Source organism: Tachypleus tridentatus, chromosome 7 (genome assembly GCF_004210375.1).
Source record: "Tachypleus tridentatus isolate NWPU-2018 chromosome 7, ASM421037v1, whole genome shotgun sequence".
Lineage (NCBI taxonomy): Eukaryota > Metazoa > Arthropoda > Merostomata > Xiphosura > Limulidae > Tachypleus > Tachypleus tridentatus.
This window is the reverse complement of record NC_134831.1, coordinates 66,318,244-66,341,835: the sequence shown is the minus strand read 5'-3', so window position 1 is coordinate 66,341,835 and position 23,592 is coordinate 66,318,244. Positions and strand designations below refer to the sequence as shown.

At 29.8% G+C, this 23,592-nt stretch overlaps 2 protein-coding genes across 9 annotated transcripts in view; one reads left to right on the top strand and one right to left on the bottom strand.

Annotated features, from left to right (window-relative positions):
• The window catches only part of LOC143255867 (uncharacterized), a 51,093-nt gene extending 37,807 nt beyond the window's left edge, over nucleotides 1-13,286 (top strand). For 2 of the 8 annotated variants that reach the window (XM_076512211.1, XM_076512208.1), the window contains exon 12: nucleotides 3,051-13,286. The gene's annotated coding sequence lies outside the window, so the exon portion shown is untranslated. Of the gene's footprint in view, nucleotides 1-3,044 lie in introns of all 8 variants that reach the window. The other 6 variants (XM_076512210.1, XM_076512207.1, XR_013030900.1 and 3 more) reach the window with 5 other exon arrangements.
• A 24-nt stretch (nucleotides 13,287-13,310) lies between these two features.
• Nucleotides 13,311-19,554, bottom strand: LOC143255868 (nucleoside diphosphate kinase homolog 5-like). The gene is made up of 5 exons (XM_076512213.1): nucleotides 19,333-19,554; nucleotides 17,767-17,972; nucleotides 17,266-17,366; nucleotides 15,703-15,821; nucleotides 13,311-14,340 (listed from the first exon to the last, which is right to left on the bottom strand). Exons 1-5 carry the CDS (start codon nucleotides 19,513-19,515, stop codon nucleotides 14,266-14,268), a joined length of 684 nt encoding a protein of 227 aa, XP_076368328.1. The 5' UTR covers nucleotides 19,516-19,554; the 3' UTR covers nucleotides 13,311-14,265.
• Nucleotides 19,555-23,592: the final 4,038 nt, after the last annotated feature.

Sequence of the window (23,592 nt, the reverse complement as noted above, 5' to 3'; positions counted from 1 at the left end):
TATTTTTATCAAAAACCTGTACTTTTGTTCTAGTACATGTTTGCAGCTTGATCTGCTATTCAAAAATATACCATCACTCACCTCTTAAAGTATTTTAAGGAATAATATATCTAGTTCAAGCAAAGTAGGCATGAAACTAATTACAAACCAGATAATGTTGTAGTATATTTTTAAAATAAAAAGATGAGATTATTTACTGAAAAAAAGATTGATAGGTAAGGATGGAAAAATAATAATTATTCTGAAAATGTATTTTGTTTAAAATAAACAGATTTTTTTTTACTGATAAAGTAGTAGTGATGAAACTTGTTGCTGTCCAGAGTGGTTTTTGCCCTAATCTTGATACAAAACTACAATAATGTTTACTAGAAAAATAGTGTTCCTTATAATTTTTCATGTATCATCTTTAAATATTATCAGATCATTTACACAAAAATAACTAAAAAACTACCATAAACAAATAAATGTAGTTTAGATAATATTGTCTGCATGGTTGCTAGATATAAAAGGACATGTGAAAGTTCTTGAAATGTTTTTGTATTTTTGTAGGATTCATATTGATATAATTTTGCACATTTTTTCAGAATACAGTAGATGACTTTCTTTAATATATTTAGATCATACAGTTCATTGCCATTCAACTGGGAATACTAGGGAATATTCTGGTTTCAATTAATTATAGTTTAAATTAAGATAAAGCCTGCTGAGTAGAAGTAATATAATTAAATGAAGTTATTTTAATTACATTGGGTGCTTGATGGTGAAAAAAAAAGATAATAAATAATAATAATAAAATGAAAAGCATTAATAGTCGATACTAGCTGGTTGCTTCCATGAGCTTGGTTGTTTAGAATTACATATAGTGTATCACTCTGCTTGGGACTCCACACTGACAAGTGTGTTATAATAAGAGTCCTCAAATGGAGCAAGGAAACCTGTGCTCTGGCTGGTGCTAATATCCTAGTAACTTATTTATAACTGACCTAACTGGGCTGAAGAAAGGACTGATATAGTTTACCTTTATCAACAAGTTATGGTGTGGAATTTGGCACATATGAGAAAGTATGTTTCACTCTGTTATTTATACCACTATGAAATAAAGAAAATTCTAGTTGAAAAATTTGATGATCCCAAATGCTGTTGAGCTGTACAAGTATAAGGATATATATAAAACCTGTACTTGACCATTTTCACATTTAAAATTGTGTAAAACTCTCAGATCACTGAAACAGCTAGGCTTTTGTGGTTTGAAATAGCTTAGGACTGGAGTTGTCAGACATTCATAGTAATGTATTTTGTTATCTGCTATAAGCGTGTATCATGTTACAGTATTTGTTATTTGTTCATAAATGCATTTATTAATTTTATAACAGTTTTTTATTGTTTTTTATATAAATATATTATTAAAATCAAGCCTTAATATGTAGGTTGGTTGAAATTGTACTTTATTTATAAAAGGTCAAATTACTAACTGTTATATAGTTATTGGACAAACACTTGTAATTGATTCCAAGAAAAGCAAACTGTCTTGGGGCCAAATGGAATAGGTTTTGTTCCCTTAGAAACATTAGTGTGTGGGGGCATCTGGAATCTTTCTGTGAGCCCAGGGTTGGTGATAAAAGATTTATTTGCCATGACAGTTTATTCATTTGTCTGTCTACTAGTGCCAAAAATTTGAAGATTATCAGCCATGAAACATCATTAATGAAATTTTATGGGTTACCTAAATTTGTTACTCTTCTGTTGTTTTTTTAAATAGTACTCCAGTTTTTAATTTTGCAATAGAGAAATGGTTGATGAAAATATTTATTGTTCCATAAAAACACTCATTTGGTAATTCTGTTTAATACAATACATGTTTATAAAATGCGTCAGCTGTTTCAGAAACATTTCTGAGTGGTACCGTTTACTGATAGATATACTGTTGACAGTTAGACAATATGTCTACTGCTTCACTTCATTGAGAGAAGGTACTTTATTTAAGACAGTGAATAAATAGCATATTAGCTTAGTTATGAGAAAATCATTTAAACAGGTCATTATTATTTAAAGTTTTTATAAATGCATTTTAATTACTGTTTGTTATGAATGTACAAGATATGTTCAAGTCATTATATGTTCACATGGTACAAACTTCTTTGTAAAGTAATGCATTCTTTTAAAACCATAATTGGACTGAGGGCCATTGAACATATAAGTGCTTATTTATATTTTGCTTTTTATAATGATCAGATTGTTCATTTAGACTGATTTTAAGCAGTTGTATGTGTCTCTTGATGGTTACCACATAAACCTGAATATTTTCATCTATACTCATAATTTTTGGGTCAACTCTGTTCTGATTGTTGCTCTTTATTGTATCTAATGATTACTGTGTTCATTGTGAAATTCATGATTGCTTGGAGCTTTCAGAAGTATTGGTTAATAATGAAAAATGAAAGCCAAAGTTCAAAATGTTTTTATTATGATGAAACTTCATTGAAATAAAAATCTGTAATGCTTAAAGGGGATTCTTCCCTTTATTTTAGTGATTGTTTGCTACATGGGCTATTCTGACCCAGCCTCATCACATTATAGAGTAAAATTAAAGTTATGGAAAACACTGAACATCTAACTGAAGAGTCTTGAAAGCTAACAAGAATGATGAAGCATCAGCATTTTCTTTACATTAACAAATAGTTTAATACTAACAGAATCATAGATTTATGTATTTCTATGCAGCATTGTTGCAATGAGAGGTAAATCTGAGTTTGAAGTATTTTGAAAACTTGTTTAAAATAAATAGGACCAAGAATGTTTTTAGGTTTGAATTTAAATTAAATGTTTTAAATTATTTATTTACAGACTGTAAACTTTCAAACAAAAGTTTCTGATTTTACAAATGAAATATGCAGGTATAAAAATCTGATAACTAACTGATATTGCTATTGTTGTGTGGAAGTGTGAGATAGCATTAGCCAGATAATTTGTTTTTTATTACTGAAATTTTGAAATTCAGCCTTCTTTGCTTTGGGAACTAATACATTTATTTTTTTTTATTGTAGTTACAGAAAACAGCTTTATAAAAAGGAAGAAAATCCATCTTTAATAACCCATTTGAGAGACGTTTTTGTTGGTTCTCAACATGGATCTCTTGGCTTTAACTGTGCATCCTGAAGTGTCTCACCTTGTATGTGGTTAGTGTTTGTAGCATTCGTATTATGGCGAAGATGGATTAAACAATTGTGACAAGGGGACTGTAGATCCATAAGCTGTGCAACTATTTTTTTGTGACATTTTAGAGGGATAATAATGCATTTTCATAATGTACGTATGCTGCCACTGTTAAAAGTGTCTCCAATTAACTATGCCTGGGTATTTTATTTATGTTTATAAGTTATATCATTTAATTTGAAGTTTGATAGGGAAGAGGAAAATTTAACACTGATAATTTAAATTATATTCATTCTTTACTTTACTTTCAAAGCCAAGATTTTTATATATGTTTGTTACTTAATTTTCTAGCATTATAATCAAAACTAAGTTTTATCCTTTTCTTCAATTGAGTGATTAGTGTTACTGAACATTCCTGTATTAACCTTTCCTTTCCTTTTGTATTTTTTTGGCATTTCTCCTCAAATCCCATCATATGCTAAAAACAGTTATATTGATAATTTTGTATCCCCAGAAAAATTATTAAAGACTGTAGGCTTAGAATAGATTTAACCATGTTGATTTGCTGTGTGTTAGACTTTTAACTTTCTAGTCTAAGTAGCAACTGGCAATTTACTCTAGTTAGATTAATGTTCACAGAACTCATGTAATGGAGTATAGGTAATGTGGTGAGGTGACGTAGGATAAATAACAGTAGCTAAATTAATAATGTAGACTAATGCATTATTTTCAACTGTTTTCATGAAGTGACACAGTTTGATATGTGTAACATAGTGTGTTCTTTTCACATATCACACCCTAGTTTCCAGCTGTCTGTGTTATATATGTTGCATGTTGAATTAAGGGTAAAGATTGTACAGCTGCAAGCATGAAATGGATTCAAAACATACACATTTTGTCTGTAATGAAACTTTTCATTAATTAGATTAATGTTAGCAAAAAGCCACTGCTCAGATTTATAGTGATGACTGACATTGCTATTATATTGGTAAATGTAACTCAACAAGAATAGTTCATCTGTTGTTGTATCAGCTCTAGATTTCTAGGAATATGAGAAATTCACTAATGTTAGGCTTTATCCAATTTTTAAGTTTTTTTTCACTCATACTCTTAATTTTTCACTTATTTATGTCTTATCACAGTTATCGTATTGTTATACAAACTCTTCTAGCATGTCCTGATGTTTTAATCTTACCATGATGTCATAAGCATCACCCTAAGTACACTTTAATAAAGGAAGTTTTAAACATAAAATAATTTTTTTTTATTTTATTTTATATATGAGAAGGAAATGTTGCATGCAAGCTGAATAAATTATTCATTCCATGCAACATGTGTGGATTGGGGCCAAAATAATGTTTTACATGTGGTAATTTCTAGCAAAAATGGACTCAAACTTTTATAAAAACGTTTTTCTTCACTCCCATTATTCTAATTCATTTTATTAAACTAACTAAATATTGTTTAGTTAAAAAGATAGATACAAACAATACTGTTGACTGTATGGAAGATTTGTGGGAATTCTTTTCTATATTTAAGATCAGCATTCACATTCAAAAGTTACTTATATTAGTTTGTGATTAGTTCAGTCTCTATGTTTATAACAAATTAATAAGTACAGTTCATAAATAAGTCAAAATGTTTTCTATTACATATTCTACATTTTTCTTTCAAAAATTTCTTAATTTATTCAGTTTCAAATATTGATAAGTACATGATGATCATTTTCATAGTATGTACCATTTAAATGAGAGGTAGACTACAAATAATGAATTTGCTTTCCTACTTCACAGCTAATACGTTAAAAGTTGCTTCAGTTATACATACTTATTTCCATTCCTTTCTTTGTTATCTACATGATGAATATCGAGTATTTTTCTTATTATTGTACCATATAAGATTAAAACCACAGGTTAGCACCGAATTGAATGTAGATATAAAGTAGGAAACATAATTTTAGTTGTGATCTTTAAAATGTTGTGAAAGCTGTATTCAAAATATAAATTGTGAGATAGAAAATGATTTTTCATATTTTGGCCTGTAAATTAAAATATACATTGCAATCTTTTTTCAGAAATAATTTTGTGGAAAAGTATTGAGAAACATTCCATTTTAAACAGTTAGTAAAAAGAATACCAAAGTGGTTTCTTTAATAAACTTAGAAAGCCAAAACCAGGCAACAAAACAATGCAATATTCTTCCTTTAGCTTCAGATGGCCAAAAAAACTATCTCTTTTTTCCAATTTATATAGAACATTGAATTGAATATAAAAGGCTCATTCATAGTCAGATAAAACTGTTTCATTGCAATAATTATTTGTATTCCAGTGGTAGGTAGTTATATTTCTGGTGGAACATAACCAACAGGTTTCTTTTCCCTGCTTCTGGGTGGACAACAGTAAATCTGTGAGTTTATGATCCTAAATATCAGGTTTCAGTCTTTTTAATGGGCACAGCACAAATAGCCCATCCTGTAGCTATGTGCTTTAACAATAAAAATGTTCTGATGTAATTTACCACTTGGACACTTTACCATATTTATATAAAGTGATTGAAGTTATCATATTTATACCTCTAGATTCTCATAGGTTCTAGTTTGGAATGTATTTGAAAGATACATGTTAGAACACAAGTTTTTTATTGGTAAAGAAAATGTAGCACTGCAGAATTGATTTTTCCTTTCCTTTTTTTTTTAAAAAAGATTGAATGGGAGTTGCTGGTTTACAAAAATGTGAGAAAATATACATGTACATTCCAATAGAAAATTATTAATCTTTGATTTAATAATAAAACAATAATTTGTTTTAATCCAAATATCTTGATTGATGTGATGTCTTTAAAATATTTAATGGAGATAGATTCCCCTCTTAAATTAGGATTTTTAACGTTTTGGCTGTGGGATTGATCTTTCATGGTGACTTATTCAGAAAAAAAAGTCTGAGACATGTTCTTAAGATGATCTGTTAAATTGGAATAAAGATATATTTAATTAAATCTTTCACTGATCCTCAAAAAAATCTCATTCTAAATTACATGTGCATATTGCATACAATGGTTTATAGTAGTAATTGATAGGAATATGTTAATAAAAAATGATCCCCCCCACACAAACATATTAGACCTAGGCCTGATGGATTGGAGATTTTACATGATATAAAAGCATAATGAATACTTAAAAAAAGAAAAATATTATGTTCAATTTGTACACTATTTATTTTTATCAAATGGAAGGGATATTTGGATACAACAATAATTTTCCTTTCCTGTCTTTTACAGATTCAGGTTGAATTTTAGTAGTTACACAGGTTTGTATTAACAGTGGATTGCTAATTAGGTTTAAGCAATAGATTATAGGCATGAAAGTGTCTTGAACTGCAGTATATTCTGATGTAAATAATGAGATATTATTTGAGAAGAGGCTCATACATTAGGCATAAGTAAATAAGCACTATTTGTTGACCTATACCAGAAAACTTGAATGTTATGCAGAAACTATGGATTGTGAGATCATTATGTGTGTACCTGAAGAAGTGAAAGCAGCCATTCAGAAATACTTACCCAAAGTACAATGAGTAAGGTATAAATATGACGCACAGATAGCCCTAAAGTAGCTTTGCGTGAAATTCACAAACAAATAAATGACTGGTTTCATATTATAGTTCCATTTAACATAGATATTATCTCAAAATAACTCTTTATATTCTTAATTGATTTTTTCATGTTTTTAAAATTGAACCAAGTTCAATGGTAAAAAGAATTTAATAAAATTTGATGTTTTGCTTACTCTGCCTTTTAAAACTAAATGTTAGCTCTCACCTCTAAACTGTTACTGATCCAGGTCATGAGGCAAAAGAAAAATGTACTTTCTCAACCATATGGTTAGGAACTTACAAGATGTATCAATCCCTTTTTAAAATGGTAAAGTATCAGTCCAAATTTGGATTTTACAATTTCATAAATATTTGCAAAGTTAAATTCATAACACTTAATGTGTAAGTATATTTTAAAAGCACTTACAAAATCTTTTGTGATTGGAGGATTAAAATATTAAAAAAAATAGAAAAATTATAAATATCTGGATGCTGATTGTGGCATTCCATTGCTTTTTGAAGTTTCAGCAATTGAAAAGTTAAAACTTAGTCATTTTTTTGTTAATATCTGTTTAATTCCAGAGTTTTGTGGCTGATAAATAGATAATCAACCTGTTACTTGGCACATCCCTAGTTGTTAATTATATGATGTAAAAGTTACAGTTAGTTAAGATTTAAGATTAGTTCACATAATACTTAGAACTTGTTTAAAGTATATTATTTTTGAATGTATTATTCATAAAGGAAGTAAATTAATCAATTTAAGGTTCATTATGATTGTTTTATATACTGTAATGACTCCATGAAAGAAATGATTTGAAGCATTTTTGGTAGGTTCATAAATTGTTGTTTGCTGCTATTGATAGTTTAGTCATGTTAATTATTTTGAAGGGATGCTAGAATTCAATTCACTGTCTTTTTCTGGTTAAAAATATTATGAACATGGCTTGATTTTCCTTTTAATTTTTTCATACAGTAATGTCCCATAAAGAGCATTGAGAAGTGTCTGTTTTTTTAACATAGTCTCCTGTTGTAAGAGAAAGGTATAAAAATGTTTGGAGTTTCTCTGTCCCTTTTTTTTAGTACTTTCAGAGATTTCTAAGTTTAATCCATGTATTAGTGTAAATATCTACTTGATATACAGCAATACCGTAATCTTTAAAATGTAGAATTAATATATTTATAACTGAACTAGAACTTGCTTGTTAGTTGTGCCAAAGTTCTGTTTTGTTTCTAACATTTTCTACATGTTGTAAACTTGTACGAATAATACTAGGCTTTTTTTGTTTTTAATGAGAAAACATACATTTGTAATATAAATAGGTCTGTATATTCTTCTGAACCTAAATTTAGAAAATGTGTGTGTGTGTGTGTGTGTGTCTTTGCATGTAACTATATAACATGTAAGTCAGTTATCAATAGTTTTAAGTTTTTTTTTTCTTTTTAACCAATATCGTTAAGCCAGTAAAGGCACCCTATAAATAACATTCCTGAGGTTAAATATAAAAACTTCCAACTTAAGTTATGTATACTCTGTACTTTCCATTATTTGAATTTAGTCTTTATTTAAAGGTGCTCTACTAATTTTATATTTATTTTCTAGTGTTTCTATTGGGTGCTGTGGAATTCCATGCATCCACTGTACTGTATTCATTGGGGTTGTTTCAGTTTTGTTTTTTTACAGTAACAGTATAATAATTGAAATGGTAAATAATTTAAATGTGAACTGTATTTGAGTGAAAGGCAGTTTGCTTTAAAATCAATACATAAGTATGAAACAACATTTAGATTAATACTATGGTTATTCTGTAAAAAGTAAACATATGTACATGAGAGTGATGATTTTCTTACAAATGGAAATCAGCCAGCAGATAGATGGACATAAATAATCTCAGATATAGTATGAGCTTTTGAAAGATGGATGTGTATATACAAGTATAAGCTTTAATAGCAAGTAAGGAAGTTGATTTTGAAATGATAGTTATATATATATGCACATGTCTTGCTGTGTTTCTTTGTATCAACTGACTCCTTATGATGATGTGGTAGTTACTTCATGTGTTTTATTAGGATTTAGAACAGTGAAGTATTTGACATCCTCCCCTTGTTCATTGTTGTGATGTCATTTCTGAATTGATTTCTATTACTATCCCATATGCTGATGTAAAAGTGTACAAGTACAAAGTATTACATTTACAGACAATGATTAACCTTAAATCTTGTGTGAAAACATTTTGAAACAAAGTGAAAGAGCAATAGAAACAAGTTTCACAAAAGGAATATTCAGGTTAATATCTGGTAAGTTGAATATATTAGATCTGTTGTTATGTCTTGGTGCTGGTTGTCTAGTCTAGTTAGATTGTTGAAAATAGTTACCTTCAATCTCATAAACATGTTAATATAATAAAGTGTCTCATGCTATAAAGATGCACGTGTGTATGTTGGTATGGTTTGTCTTGTGAAGTAAATTAATTTTAATAGTTGACATTTTTTGTGATTGTGAAATTAGATAGAATTGTACACATTATTATATCTAGCTGGCATGGAAAATGTGAAAAAAAAAACTTGCTGATTTTTATCATGCAGCTAGAAAATTTTGTCTTAAGATTAGCTTATAAAAGCAAATTTTCAGTTTCCTGCCTCAGCCGTCCTTAATATGAGTGAGAAAAGATAGTCAACCCATGAAGTCCTCAAAGTTTCATATTGATGTAAAAGAAAGATGTCTTAATCAGAAAAATGTGATATAATTTTGAATAATTTTCCATTTAAAGGTTTCAAGTTTAATGTTTTATTTCTTCGTTAAAAAAAAATTACTGTCACAAACAACGTACTTTACTTCCCTGTGTACATTTTGTATGCCATGTTCCTGGCAAGTGCAAACTTTTATTGTAACTTTTCTGCAGTGTTGGTATAAGAGTTACAGTTGACATTAGGCATAAATATATGTACTGTTAATAAGATAATAGTTTTTTTTTTAATGAGACTATAATTTTTCACTTTGTTTCAACTCTAAAGCACTTTCTATACATTTTTTTTATTGGGAAATAACATTCACAGTCTTATTAAACTAACAATACTTTAGTTTAACTTGGATATCTTCAGTATGTTTTGTTTGCCTCTTTCACAAGTAATAACATCAATAATTAATGAGGTAGAATGAATTATAAAACATTTTCTGTTTTTCTATACATATATAAAAGAGAGAGACAGGTAAATCATTATTCCTTATTTACTTATCTCAACATTTTTTTATCCACCATTAACGAGGTAGTAAGTTTGTGTTTATAGTCTTTATTTTACACCTGATTAAAAATACATTAGTATATTCCTCTAATGTATAGTATACATTTCCTCCTGTTAATAACTGTTGTTTCATGAATATTCTGTATGCATACATTACCATTTTACAAGTGCTAAGCATTACAGAAAACATGAAGCAAAGAAAGTAATAAAGAAAAATGTTTTCTTTAAGTATGTGTGTGCTTCCAGGAAACTTTTATTTATTTATTTTTTTGGTTTATGCTAATTTTATACTATTCATGCACATACTATTAAGCAGGGGCTTGTGTATTAAATACAGTATTAGAAAATAAGTAATTTTAAACCTACATTCTCCATTTTCTATGTTATACATTCAATGAAAATAGTTAACAGTGAAAAAGAGTGCAATTTGGATATTTCTATCTTTCCTTCCATGCTTTCTAAAATGTCCAATGTTTATGAGGAAACACTTGATATTTTATAATATTGATTTTTCCACCCCTCCTTATAGGTTCCAGAGCTTATTTAGCTTATGTAACTTTTCATGAATAAAAATAAAGCCTCTTCAGTTGGAGATGTTCTTATTTTCTCAGTGTTTTCATTATGAACCCTTTCTAAAAGAAGGACACTACAATTGGAGTTATACCAAAACTCTCATTGTCATGTACTTTTTGAAAGAATAAAATGTTGAGAAAATAATTTTTTTAAAGAAAACAATCGAACATGTGTAGTAACTGATAACAGGTCCTGCAGTTTCTGTCTCGTAGTGCATGTTTTCGAAACCTTTAGTTTTAAGTAAATGAAAGATTTTTTTTTTTAGAGAGTAATATAAAATGGATGCTGGAAGTGAAGAAGGTTTTGGAAAAGAAAGTTATAATCTAGATTTTATCCCTTCTTGTTGGCTTTCAAAAGCTCCTTTAATAAAGAAAACAAAACATTAATCAAATGATGTAATTTGGAAAGTTTTAATACCAGTAGAAATATTGTAATGTTTTATATCCCAGAAACTTGTTATTTTGTGGGTCTTTGTTTAATACATTACAAATTAAGCCATTTACTTTTCATCTGCATTCCATAAAAGTTTCAAATTTCTATTTTATGGATGTAAGAATTAGGCCTGAGGATTTGTATCAAAATGTACTTAAGTATAGTTTTTTTTCTTAAGTTGCTGTAATTATTATGTTTGTTGGTGTTTTTTTTCCCATAAAAATGTTCATGTTTTTTCAGTGTTAATTAAACATTATTTTTGAAGAATATTAATAGTAACTAAAATAATTCTACTTATTTAAAAAGTAATAGATTAATTTGTTGGATTTAATTAAAAGTTGTTTTGACTTTGAACTAAAAGCCTTTGGTTACAAAATATATGCCCATAGTGGATAACTGGAGTATACGTTTCAAGAATGTTGAAAACATTATATAACATTGGCATAGCCCATGGTTTGACTGTAAATATAGCTAAATTGTTGTATCAGTTAACATTCTTTTAGTGCCCCTTATATATTCAGTTATTATAGTATATAGATATTTGTTTCTAATTAAAACATTCAAACCAACAATATTTATTTTTTTAATATAAATATTACTTAGATACTAATGTTAAACTATTGTAATATTAACTGCTATGATTACTAGTTCCTGAATACATGAAATAAGACTTTATTATTACATTAATGTATATATAAAGTATTTATATTTGAACATCATTTAGTCCTGCAATTGGCTTGTGCCATTAAGTTTTCATCAAAGAGATAATACAAATGTATTGGTTACTACTTCCATCAGATGAAAAAATAAGTAAGACAATTAAGACAACAGCCATTTTTTTGTGTAAAGCTTAGAATAAAAAAATAGTTTTCTTGAATAAGTAATAATGAAGAACACATCAAAACAAACTTTCATTTTTTAAAAAGCTGTTAGTGAATTTATAACAAGTAAGAGCATATAGTTGGGCAAATGCATTCATTGCAAGATAAGACTTGAAACAATTTAGTTTATTTTTTATATTACTTCTTTTAGGACATTTCATTAAACCTAATCAGATAGGCCCAATAATTCTTTTAAAAATAAAAGGGAAAAAATGAAAATATCCAAGAAGACACTTCTTAAAAGATACAGTGCACTATATTTATATTTCTACAAAATTTCAGACTGTAATGTCTGTTGGTCTGAAATAAAGTCTAGAACAGGTCTTGTATTTTCAAAAAGGAATCAGCCTGAGGGTTTACAAAATACAGACCCCTTTCTTTTTCTTCAGAAATAAATGAGTTGGTAAGAGAGAGAGAGTTATCAGTTTCAGTTTACTATAGCAAATAATGAAGTACTTTGTATAGTTATTAAATATGTACATCTCTCATACTGAATTTGTTAACATTTTATGCTTCAAGGTATAAAGCCATATTAGTTTTTAGTGGCTGGAGAATGTTGGTTACTAGTTTAAGATACTTTACTCTGAAGAAGACATGACCAAAAACATGATAAAATATACACTAATTTGTTACAGAATCAGTGCTGTTAATTATATGTTCACGGTCTTCAAAAGAAATTGGCACGTACCTCCAAAAGAATGTCACTTACAGAGAAATATGGTTTATTTATATTGTGAATGTATTCACTTTGTTCTTTAAATGAGCTATAGTTCCTTATTTACATGTGAATTGTCAACAGTTATCAATATTTTCATATGTATGATTTTTGAGTAAAATATTTGGTATTGGTATGCTATTATATTTATTATTATCTAATATTCAAAGTAATGAAAAGCAAATTTCTCAAACGTTTTAATCTAAAGATAGTTTTTATGGACAAATTACTAAAACCTTATAACTTTAATTATTCAAAAATGTTGAATTGATGTTTAACTGACTTCATAAAATATTTATTTTAAATAATTGCAACTGTTTGAGATGGTTGTTATGGATGTTGCAGAGGAATAAATAAGCTAAATGTGACATGACTTTGTTTTATTTCATGTTTAGAATGAGATATGTAGCTAGAATTACACAATTAACAATTTGTAGCTGGTAATGTTAAACTTCTGATGATGGTTTTAATGTGCCTTTTGGTCTTATTTTGTCAAATTTTAAGTACTATGTACAATGTACTTACTTTTAATTTGTTCTGTATTTGGACAGTTTACATATATATTCTGGCTTTTTTGTGGTGGCTTTTCTGTTTTGTTTTTGAAGTAACTTGTTCGTATTCCTTCTATTTATCAAAGAGCGCTTTGGTTTTAAACTGCTAGCAAAAATGTATGTTTTAATAAAAGAAAACTCCTATAAAGTTGCAAGTTTATATTGCAGTTCATTCCTACTATAAATCACTAGATACACATTTGTAAATCATGAAAGACAGTTAAAAAACTAAGGTACATTCAATGAATATCTATTCATATAATCTGGATTTAATAATTTTCTATACACATGTTTAACTAATTCAGATCATTATTACATGTTTTGTAAGAGTTCAAAATATTTGTTTTTTTCTCAATAGAACACAAATTAAGAAAAAAAAGTAACATTTATATCCAGCATAGAACAGTTAATTTTGTTACAATGAAATAATTACTTTGAATACTTTAAATAGGCATATAGCATTTTGTAAATACTGCTTTAAATATATCAGAAACATAGGACACTACTATTCTTTTACTGATTATATTTTCATAATTGGAAAACACCTTACTGTAATATTCAAATTGTGCAAGCTTCATTAACAATACTGCAGTAATATTAGTACATACATTTCTGTTTATTTCAATAAGTTTACTGTTTTAGGTTTTAAATGACAGATTGATCATTCAGTAGAAATCATAATGGTTGCATACTTGTTCAATATCATATGAAACCATTTTCACTATAATTCTGATGAAATTATTTATTATTAACTATTTTTGTATGTTAGGCTCACAGTTGAACATTCACATGATGTGAATTAAAATATGTGCAAAGTTCATATAAAGTTTGGTATTTGGTTTTCAATGAAATTCATTGAACAACTTCTCTGCTATGGTTTAATGTTAAAAGAAATGGGAGAATAAGTTCCACTCACCATGAAGACCATGTCGAATGGAGAAAAGTCAAGCAAATTCTGATAAAACTTTGTTATAGTGCACGTGCTGATAGTACCAAAATACATAAAAGTTGAATTTTGACATTTTGGATAGCAGCTAATATTACAGTATTCTGGTTTTTATTTGTGTGTGTGTTTAAGTGTTCTGCATACATGTACACACACACACACAGGTTCTTGATTTATCATTTCAATTGGATTCCACTGTTTCTTGATATGCAGGACGGTATGGATTATTTGCCAAAAGCCAGTCTGCTAACCATACCTGTAAATAAAATAACACCTATGTAAGTTTCTTACATTAATAATAAAAATAGGTGAAACAATTGTTTACAATATTTTTACAAGTAATATGTACTGAAACTCGATAACAATTTTCATTCTTTTTAATAAATAATTTCAACAGTGTTTACATTCTTAAGAGCTCAAACTAAGTTTATCAAAGATAAGTGAAGAAACTAGAAATATAAGGAGGTGAACTTAAGAATAGTGTTGTACAGGCAGAATACTTGATAATAAAGTGATGCTAACTTAAAAAAAAACATGAAGGAATTAGAGCTCAAACATATAAAATACTACATCAAATTTTTGACCATCAGTGTTCCAGTATATCCTTATATAAAAGTTGAAGAACACTTTAAAAAAAAATAAATTATTTAATTTTCATCTGAATATTAACAAAATGTTAAAAGTTTTAGTTTTACTGTCATGTACCTTAATTTTTCTTTAATTTCTCATTTTCATACTCTGGCAAATTAAAGGTGAAGTTTTGCACACACAAAAAGTTATTTAAATTATTAAATAAAGTTAGCCATAAAAACCCTTTCTGAACTTATACTTAATTGTTTTATTAAAACATAGGTTTGGAAACGAAACAGTATATAAGAACAGATATGGTAATTTGCTCTTTGTTTTAGAAGTTTTTATATCTTCTGCTTTTGAGAATTTTAGCTTGAAGAAAAGAGCATAAATTCCATCATGTACCTGTTTTGCACTGTGCTTATAGCTGTAAAGTAAACATTACATTATTGATGATGAGAAACCCACTTGCAATAAAAACATACCTCAGAATGGCTGATATGGGTATTAACATTATTGATAAGGAGAGAACAATGTTTTGACCTTCCTAGGTCATCTTCAGATTAAGAAAGGTTAAGACCTTGTAAGGTCAAAACATTGTACCCTCCTTATCAATGTTAATACTCATACCAGCTGTTCATGAGATACATAAACATTACATTGTTTACAATGTAAAATATTTTTTAGGTATTTAAATTCATACTAGTAAACTATTATTAACCAAAAGCTTCTTAACAGAACAAACTGTATTGCTAATATTAAAAAGGTTGTGCTTGAAGAATACCTAAATGTACAAGATAGGTATTCAAAACTAGAATAGCACAATAATGCATTAGAAACTAAATTTAATCTTACTTCATGGTTTCAAAGTAAACAAGAGAAAGCTAAAATTTTTGCAAATAGGAAGAAAGATTTTATCAGGTGCATACACATTATTGTTGCACATTTATATGGATTAAGCTGATGATATATTTTTTCATCAACTTATCTATATAACCATTACAAATATTCCAATAAATGTATAAAAACAGTTGTAAATATCTCTCACCACAGGGTCAGCAGGCTTTTCTTTACAGAGTTCTATTAGTGCTTTTGACAGAGTGGGGTTGATATACTCAGCCAAATAGTCACGAGTTGTATCCCCAATTAAGGTGGACTCAAATACAGCTAATAACAAAAGAAGTTACATATAATAATGTAAGGCCTATAAAAATATACAGGACTTGTCATCTAAATACTTAAAGTACTAAAGTTTCCAAAATAATTTGATCAATGACAGATATTAGTGAAAGTAGTACACCATCTAATTTGTTTGTTTTCGTTGAACTATAGACAAAGCTGTTCAAGGGCAATTTAAACTAGTTCTCCCTGGTTTTGAAATGACAAACTAGATGGAAGACAGCTAGTCAACACCACCTACTTCAAGCTTGAGTTACTCTTTATTAAAGAATAGTGTGAATGATGTTATCAAAATAATGCACTAACAACTGAAAGGTCAATGACATGATTCAAACCCATACAGGTCAGTATTAAAAATTAATGATGATTCTACCAACTCATCAGGCAAATTGCAATTATGAGAAAAGGCGACCAATCATATCACAAACCTCAAACAACTTTTCGCTGTTGTCTTCTTAATGCTAAGCTACACAATGAGCTTTTTACACTCTGTCCAACATCGATTATCAAATACTCTATTTTAGCATTGTGTTTTTTTTTTTACTTTTGATTTTCACACAAAGCTACATGAGGGTTATCTGTGCTAGATGCCCCTAATTTAGCAGTATAAGATCAGAGGAAAGGCAGCTAGTCATCACCACCTTCTGCCAACTCTTGAACTACTCTTTTACCAATGAATAGTGGGATTGGCTATCAAATTATAATGCCCCCATGGCTGGGAAGGGTGAGCATGTTTGGTGTAAGGGGGATTTGAACCTGCGACCCTTGGATTACTAGTCGAATGCGTCAATTACCTGGCTGTGCTGGGCCATTTAGCATTGCGAGTCCATTAAATTGTTTCAAACAAGCAAACCATTTCTCAATTAAGAGTGAGAATAATGAAATTGTTTCTTGTAGCATGATATGTAATAATGTTTTTAAACGTTACAGAAAAGCAAAGTGACTTTGGTATTTAATCATTTAGATCAACAATTGGTCTTCAAATAAATATAAAATAATAAGTTTCCTTATGCATCAGTAAATATGACATTGCTCTCTCAACCCTACTGATCTTTAAATAGAAATAAGACATCTATCAACAAACCTTTAAATCCTAAATGTTTAAGAAACTGCTGTTTATTTTTCTAACCCGTTTTAGGTCACACATTTAAGTAGAATTTTTTTTTCTTGTTTCATCTTAAATTATTTAGCAAAATTTGTTTCCTTTAAAATATAAACTTCTTGTGCCTATCTTGATCATTTTGTTTCACTTTCTCTTCTGTTGAACTAACTGCCATGCCCTGGTGTGCTCTTAAACGTGTGTAGAATAGAATAATTATGTTTTAAACGAACTTGTGTATACATTTATTGTAAGTAATGCTGGGTATTTATTTATCAAAAACAACAATATTTTCAACTAAAGTTTTAAGGAGTCGGTGTTCCTGGTACCCACTATCTGGAAAGAAGAAACGGATCTCCCTCTCAGCACTAGTTGAACTATCACTACCATGAACAGCATTACGCTCGTCATCACCGCCGTACTTGGCCCTGATGCTGTAAATAAACAATTTTTACTTTTAGTGCAAATGTAATTTCTCTTTAAAACAATTTAATACACACATCGAATCTGCTCTTATATATATATCAATAAATTATGCCAAAAATAATATTTTACCATTTCATTTCATAATTTTTAGCAGTCAAACTCATATTAGAACAAATGAAAGTTTTGTTCAAAATGATTCATTTTTATGAGGAATCAAACTATTTATTTAAAGTGATGTTCACTTTAAATTGAATGTGACTACGATAAAATAAAATCTGTGTTAGTACAGGTTTTCTTTCTCTGTTCATTTGGTTTTGTTAACAATACTTTTGATAGAACAATTAATTCTTTTTTTCCCCCGATTTTAAAGTTCATATTAGTTAATGCTGAAGGTATAAAAAATATTACCTGTCAGGTTTTGTTTCTCTAGCCACTGATGGTTTTGTTGGACCAATCACTTCTCTCCAGTGTAAAATTGCATTTTCACGAACTAAAACCATTACAATAATAGGGCCTCCTGACATATAGGTTACGAGGCTGGGATAAAAAGGCTTCCCAAAATGTTCAGCATAAAATTCACTTGCCTGTTCTGGTGTTAACTGTAGACTTCGTTTCTATTTTGGAAATATAAAGCATTATTAGTTACGTGCAATCAATACAGCAACTTTATTTAAAAACTAATATTAGGCCGTACGAAAAAAAAAAAAAAAACACTTTCGCACCACTACACATATCTAGAAATTGTTCAACGATACCGACGGAGAACTTTGTCTACTGGTCCTGTTATTATTTTACACTATAATATGAAACTTTTACTAAACCTTAATTTACTTTATGAAACTGCACATTCGTTCTTAGAAAAACAATATACTACCTATGGGGTTTTGAGCTCGTATTACTATATAGTACTATATGTACATGGTAGGCCTTGATATAGAAAATAAACGCTGTAGTTTGTTATTGGGTATGATAATATACTTATTATTGAAACAATATACAGGTATTTCACTTATTTTCCAGTTTCATCAACATCTTGTTTCGCTTTCTTTTCTTCTGATAAAAAGTAAAAGTAATGGGAAACAAAACGTGTTTTATATTTCCTTTAAGAATTTTTTTCAATGTTTAGTATGAAACACTAAAACTCTAGATTTTTAAATCAATGTTTGGCTTAATTGAATTCTTCTAAAATAACATTTTTTAGCTAACTGTTAACTGAACAGTTGTATTTATTATTTTCTCTGTCGGTCCATTTCGTAGTTGAGTAGGGTACCTAATACTGTTGTAAAAAGAAAAATGCAGTAGATTAATTTATTTTGGTTAATGGCGTTTATAATCCGAGGAACTGTTTATTTTAAGCAATATCATTTGAATGGATTTTATAATTTTGCATTATGCTAATAAAATAATATTGCAACTCATTCTTTCTATTGATTTCACATTTTTTTCTTTTATTTCAAGATAAGTATAATAAATTAATATTATATTTAGACTCGGTTCCAATTTTTTAACTGGTGAAGGGGGCAATGAGACATATAATGGACAGATCTATAGCGTATACACAATTAGATTAATGAGTTAAGGCACTCGACTGGTAATCCGAGGTTCGCAGATTCGAATTCCCGTCACATCAAATATGCCCCTTCAGCCACTATCAGTTAGTAAAAAGTTGACGGTGGGTGGTGATGACTAGCTGCCTTCCTTCTAGTGTTACACTGCTAAATTAGGGACAGCTAGCAAAGATAGCCCTCGTATAGCTTTGACGAATTTTTTTTAAAAACAAGCTTTTGTTTGGAAATCCTGACCCCCAACTTAGGTTTTTTTGTTCAAACTAATCTTCCAGTCCACAGTTGTACAGATTCTACTAACAGTCAAAATTAAGTTAATATTAACAGGTCAGTGAAAATAGATCTTATTATGCCTTTAATAACATAACATTAACGTGGTAAACTTGTAGTTTATTATTTATTATCTCACCTGCAATATGGTAAACCCTTCGTTAAGAATAATTTCCTCAATCTCATTTGCTTTATCCACACCATCTGGTTTTATTATGGCTAATGTTCTCTCAATTTCTACAGGTTTTGAATCGTCTTCTGCAGGTTTAGATTCTTCCGTATCATTTTCTTCAACTGTTTTAGCTGCATTTTCGTCTTCCATGTTGACATTCACGCCCTTGCTTTTCTGTGTTTAATCTTGTTTCCATAGTAATATTGAAAAGCGACATCTCTTACTTTTGATTTTCGTAATACAGTTTATCAACGTCGCAATATAACAACATAAAATGTTTATGCGTATTTTTTTAAGAAGCCAGTATATTTTTAACTTGACATGTGCATAGGAGGAAATACAGGTTATTACTTTATTATTTATGTGTTACTAAAATTCCTCTTAAGTATTATACTAACTCGTTGACAGGTAAGACATCTAACTTTTATGTTCACTATCTAACATTATAAAGAATCTCGAAACAAAAACAGCCACTCGGCTAAAAACATGTTATTGTAAAAAGCATTAAACAATCATCGATTTTGAAAAAGTCTAGAATTCGGTAAGGGAAAACCGAACAGATTTGTGGGCATGTATTGACTATCAAAGAGTACTTATGTATTTTAGTCTTTATCTTATCCTGTAACAGGAGCAAGAAGCTATATATATATATGAAAAAAAAAAATTACTTCATATTGTTTCAGTTTAAAATCTTCACCACAACGCATTCTAGCAGTCTCATAAAAATATGAAATTTCTACGTTTATAGTATGATCAAGTGATCAAGCAATAGTTTGAAATTGATTATTGGAATTGTGTTGCATGATAAAACATATAATAATGACATATTATAATTTTACGACAAAATTAATTTGAGATTCAAGCAAAATATTGTTACTAACAAATCTGTAGAGAAATAAGAAGATATATGGAAATTCATAAATACAGCGTGTGCTATTCTTCTGCTATATTTTATGTTTCACTTGATTAAATTCATAAAGTAAGTGACCACGTGTTCTTTTTTCCTATCTTTAACCTTTTTTTAAATAAGTAATGTTCAAACGTTTAGTTTGTTTGTTTTGTTTTTTAATTTCGCACAAAGCTACTCGAGGGCTATCTGTGCTAGCCGTCCCTAATTTAGCAGTGTAAGACTAGAGGGAAGGCAGCTAGTCATCACCACCCACCGCCAACTCTTGGGCTATTCTTTTACCAACGAACAGGGGGATTGATCGTAACATTATAACGTCCCCACGGCTAAAAAAAGCAGGTATGTTTGGCGCGACCCTCAGATTACGAGTCGCACGCCTTAACAGGCTTGGCCATGCCGGGCCGCCAAACTTTAATAACTACCTTTAGAATCTCATGAGTTATTATTATTTTTGTGCCATATTGTTAAGTTTAATCTGATGAAAAAAGTTCAGTGATTTATTTATATAAAATAAATAATGAAGTATTATGGTTCCTCCCTGTTTTCGGCTCGGCATGGCCAGGTGGGTTAAGGCGTTCGACTTGTAATCCGAGGGTTGCGGTTTCGAATCCTGGTCGCACCAAACATGCTCGCCCTTTCAACCGTGGGGGTGTTATAATGTGACGATCAATCCCTTTTTTTGGCCCGGCATGGCCAAGCGTGTTAAGGCGTGCGACTCGTAATCTGAAGGTTGCGGGTTCGCATCCCCATCGCGCTAAACATGCTCACCCTTTCAGCCGTGGGGGCGTTATAATGTGACGGTCAATCCCACTATTCGTTGGTAAAAGAGTAGTCCAAGAGTTGGCGGTGGGTGGTGATGACTAGCTGCCTTCCCTCTAGTCTTACACTGCTAAATTAGGGACGGCTAGCACAGATAGCCCTCGAGTAGCTTTGTGCGAAATTCAAAAAAAATAATCAAACAAAACCCTGTTTTTTTATATTTTTGTTGTTAAGTTTTACGTGATGAAGCAACGACTAAGTATTATTTACAGTACGTGATTGTTAAAAGATGTTACATGTAGAGTCTCTTGTGCTATTTTTCTTGAGTTATGATATTAAGTTAGATCTCGTAAAATAACATTCTAAGGATTAGTTATTTATAGCAGAAATGTTGTATTCTTAACTATGTCTCAAAGCTCAGTTACTGAGTTTCTGCTATAAAATGGTAATGATCAGGAATGCATGAAAATATATTACTGCTTTATACAGTCTTTTTGGGTTATTTATTTGTCTTGTTAAGTTCCTCCGAAAGACTAATAATCAACTGTGTATAACTACTACTACGTACTAGTGTCTCCTGTGGTTTTACTCTTGAGTCTTATTGCTAAGTTTCTTATTAAGTGGTAATGATCAAGATCTTGTAAGTGCTACCATTTGTTAGTGCTGCTTCCTTTGTCTTGTTGCTAAGTTTCACAAGATGAAGTATGTGATTGTCTCACACGCCTTATAGTGTTGACTTCGTGCTGTCAAAATGTTAAATAATAAGTTGTAACCAAGTTGTCGCACTGCTCCATTCTTCTCTCTTGCTCTTGAAGCCGTAGGAATCTTCCCAGATTTATTGATCCAACGTTCATACCTTACAGGAACTACGATTTAATGTTATATATTCTCCGAACGTTCTGTTGAATTTTATAATTCATAATTATAACTTTCACATACAAGTCTTGTTAATAAAAGAAAACCGAAATTTCTGGCTTAATTTGTGAGTAATTGAAAGTTTTATTTCGATCAAAATAACAGATTTTGTATTTCAAGTTAAGTACAAATACTGAGTCTAGTTGTAATAACCAACATTGCCTAAGAATTGAAACAAAAGGTGTACACAATCAATAAGTTATCATTAAACTACAGTGCACAATATGTAACTAGACTGATCACCAGAAATCATTAAACTACGGTGCACAATAACTAACTAGACTGATCACCAGAAAATAATTATGGATTCCTGAGGCTTAGAAATTGTTTATTACGTGTGGAGAAATAGATCGGGATATAACATTTAATGTATATATCCATATAATATTACAGAATCCTGTTTGTTTTTTACTAAGCGTAAAACTACACAAGGGGCTATCTCTGTTTTGTCCACCGCAAATATCGAAACTCGACTTTTAGCATCATACTTAGACATACAGCTGAGCTACCAGAGACAATATTAACGTAATATAAAATAATGTTTAGGTATAACAAGAGACCTATTGGTCCATCTCGGCTGTCCAATTCTCTAAGTCAACTTAAAAAAAATTATTGCCGAAAGATGGGTAGTCATGTAAGGGTATATTTTTTTCACAAATTATTACCCGAGATGTAATGGAAATCTATAGCTAATACTGAGGTCGCCCGGTAGATGAGCGGTAAGCTTACAAACTCAAGGTAAAGGTTCAGTTCATGGCGGTAGATAGGGCACAAATTGTTGTTGTTGTTTTGAATTAAGCACAAAGCTACACAATGGGCTATCTGTGCTCTGCCCACCACGAGTATCGAAACCCGGTTTTTTAGCGTTGTAAGTCCGCAGACATACTGCTGAGCCACTGGAGGGCTATGGCACAAATATTCGATTATACAAGTTTGCACTACAAAAAATCTAACAACAGCAGTACTGTTCATATCTAGTTTATAGCTACTGCTTTCTATCGAGGTTTATCGATTCAGCTCTTATTTCTTTTTATGTTATAAAAATCTAAACGAACAGCATTATCTAAAACTATGTTTATTTTTACTTTTTATTTTAAGTTTAATAAATTTTTATTCACATGATTAGTGATTATTTGGTTTAAAAGTTAGTTCAGTGCAATAGTAATCTAACCTACGTTAGTTTACTGAAGCTTATTTACTTTGGGTCAAGGTAAATTTTTTATTTATCTTGTAATACAAATGTAAAACGTCACTTGAAAAGAGTATTTGCTTATTGCTTAATCGGCGGCTTGTTTTTGCAGATATAAGACGTGGAGTACCTCCCCTGGTGGGTCATCGGTAAGCTCCTGAAATTACAATATTAAAATATGGGGTCCAATTTCCCGCGATGGACACATCATATAGTTCAATGTGGCTTTGCTCTAAAATAAAATAAAAACAAGACATGACAATACAAGCGACATACTTGGCACCTCCATTTTCGGTTCACTTTGAATTCTGGACTGTTTCAAAATGCAATGTCACAGCAGATAGATTTGTGTTTGAAGAGAATTATCACAGCCTTTTTCATGAAAGGATGAAATACAATTATTATTGTGAGATTGTTAAATGATGTATAATTAAAAGGATGCGACATTTTGAAAAGG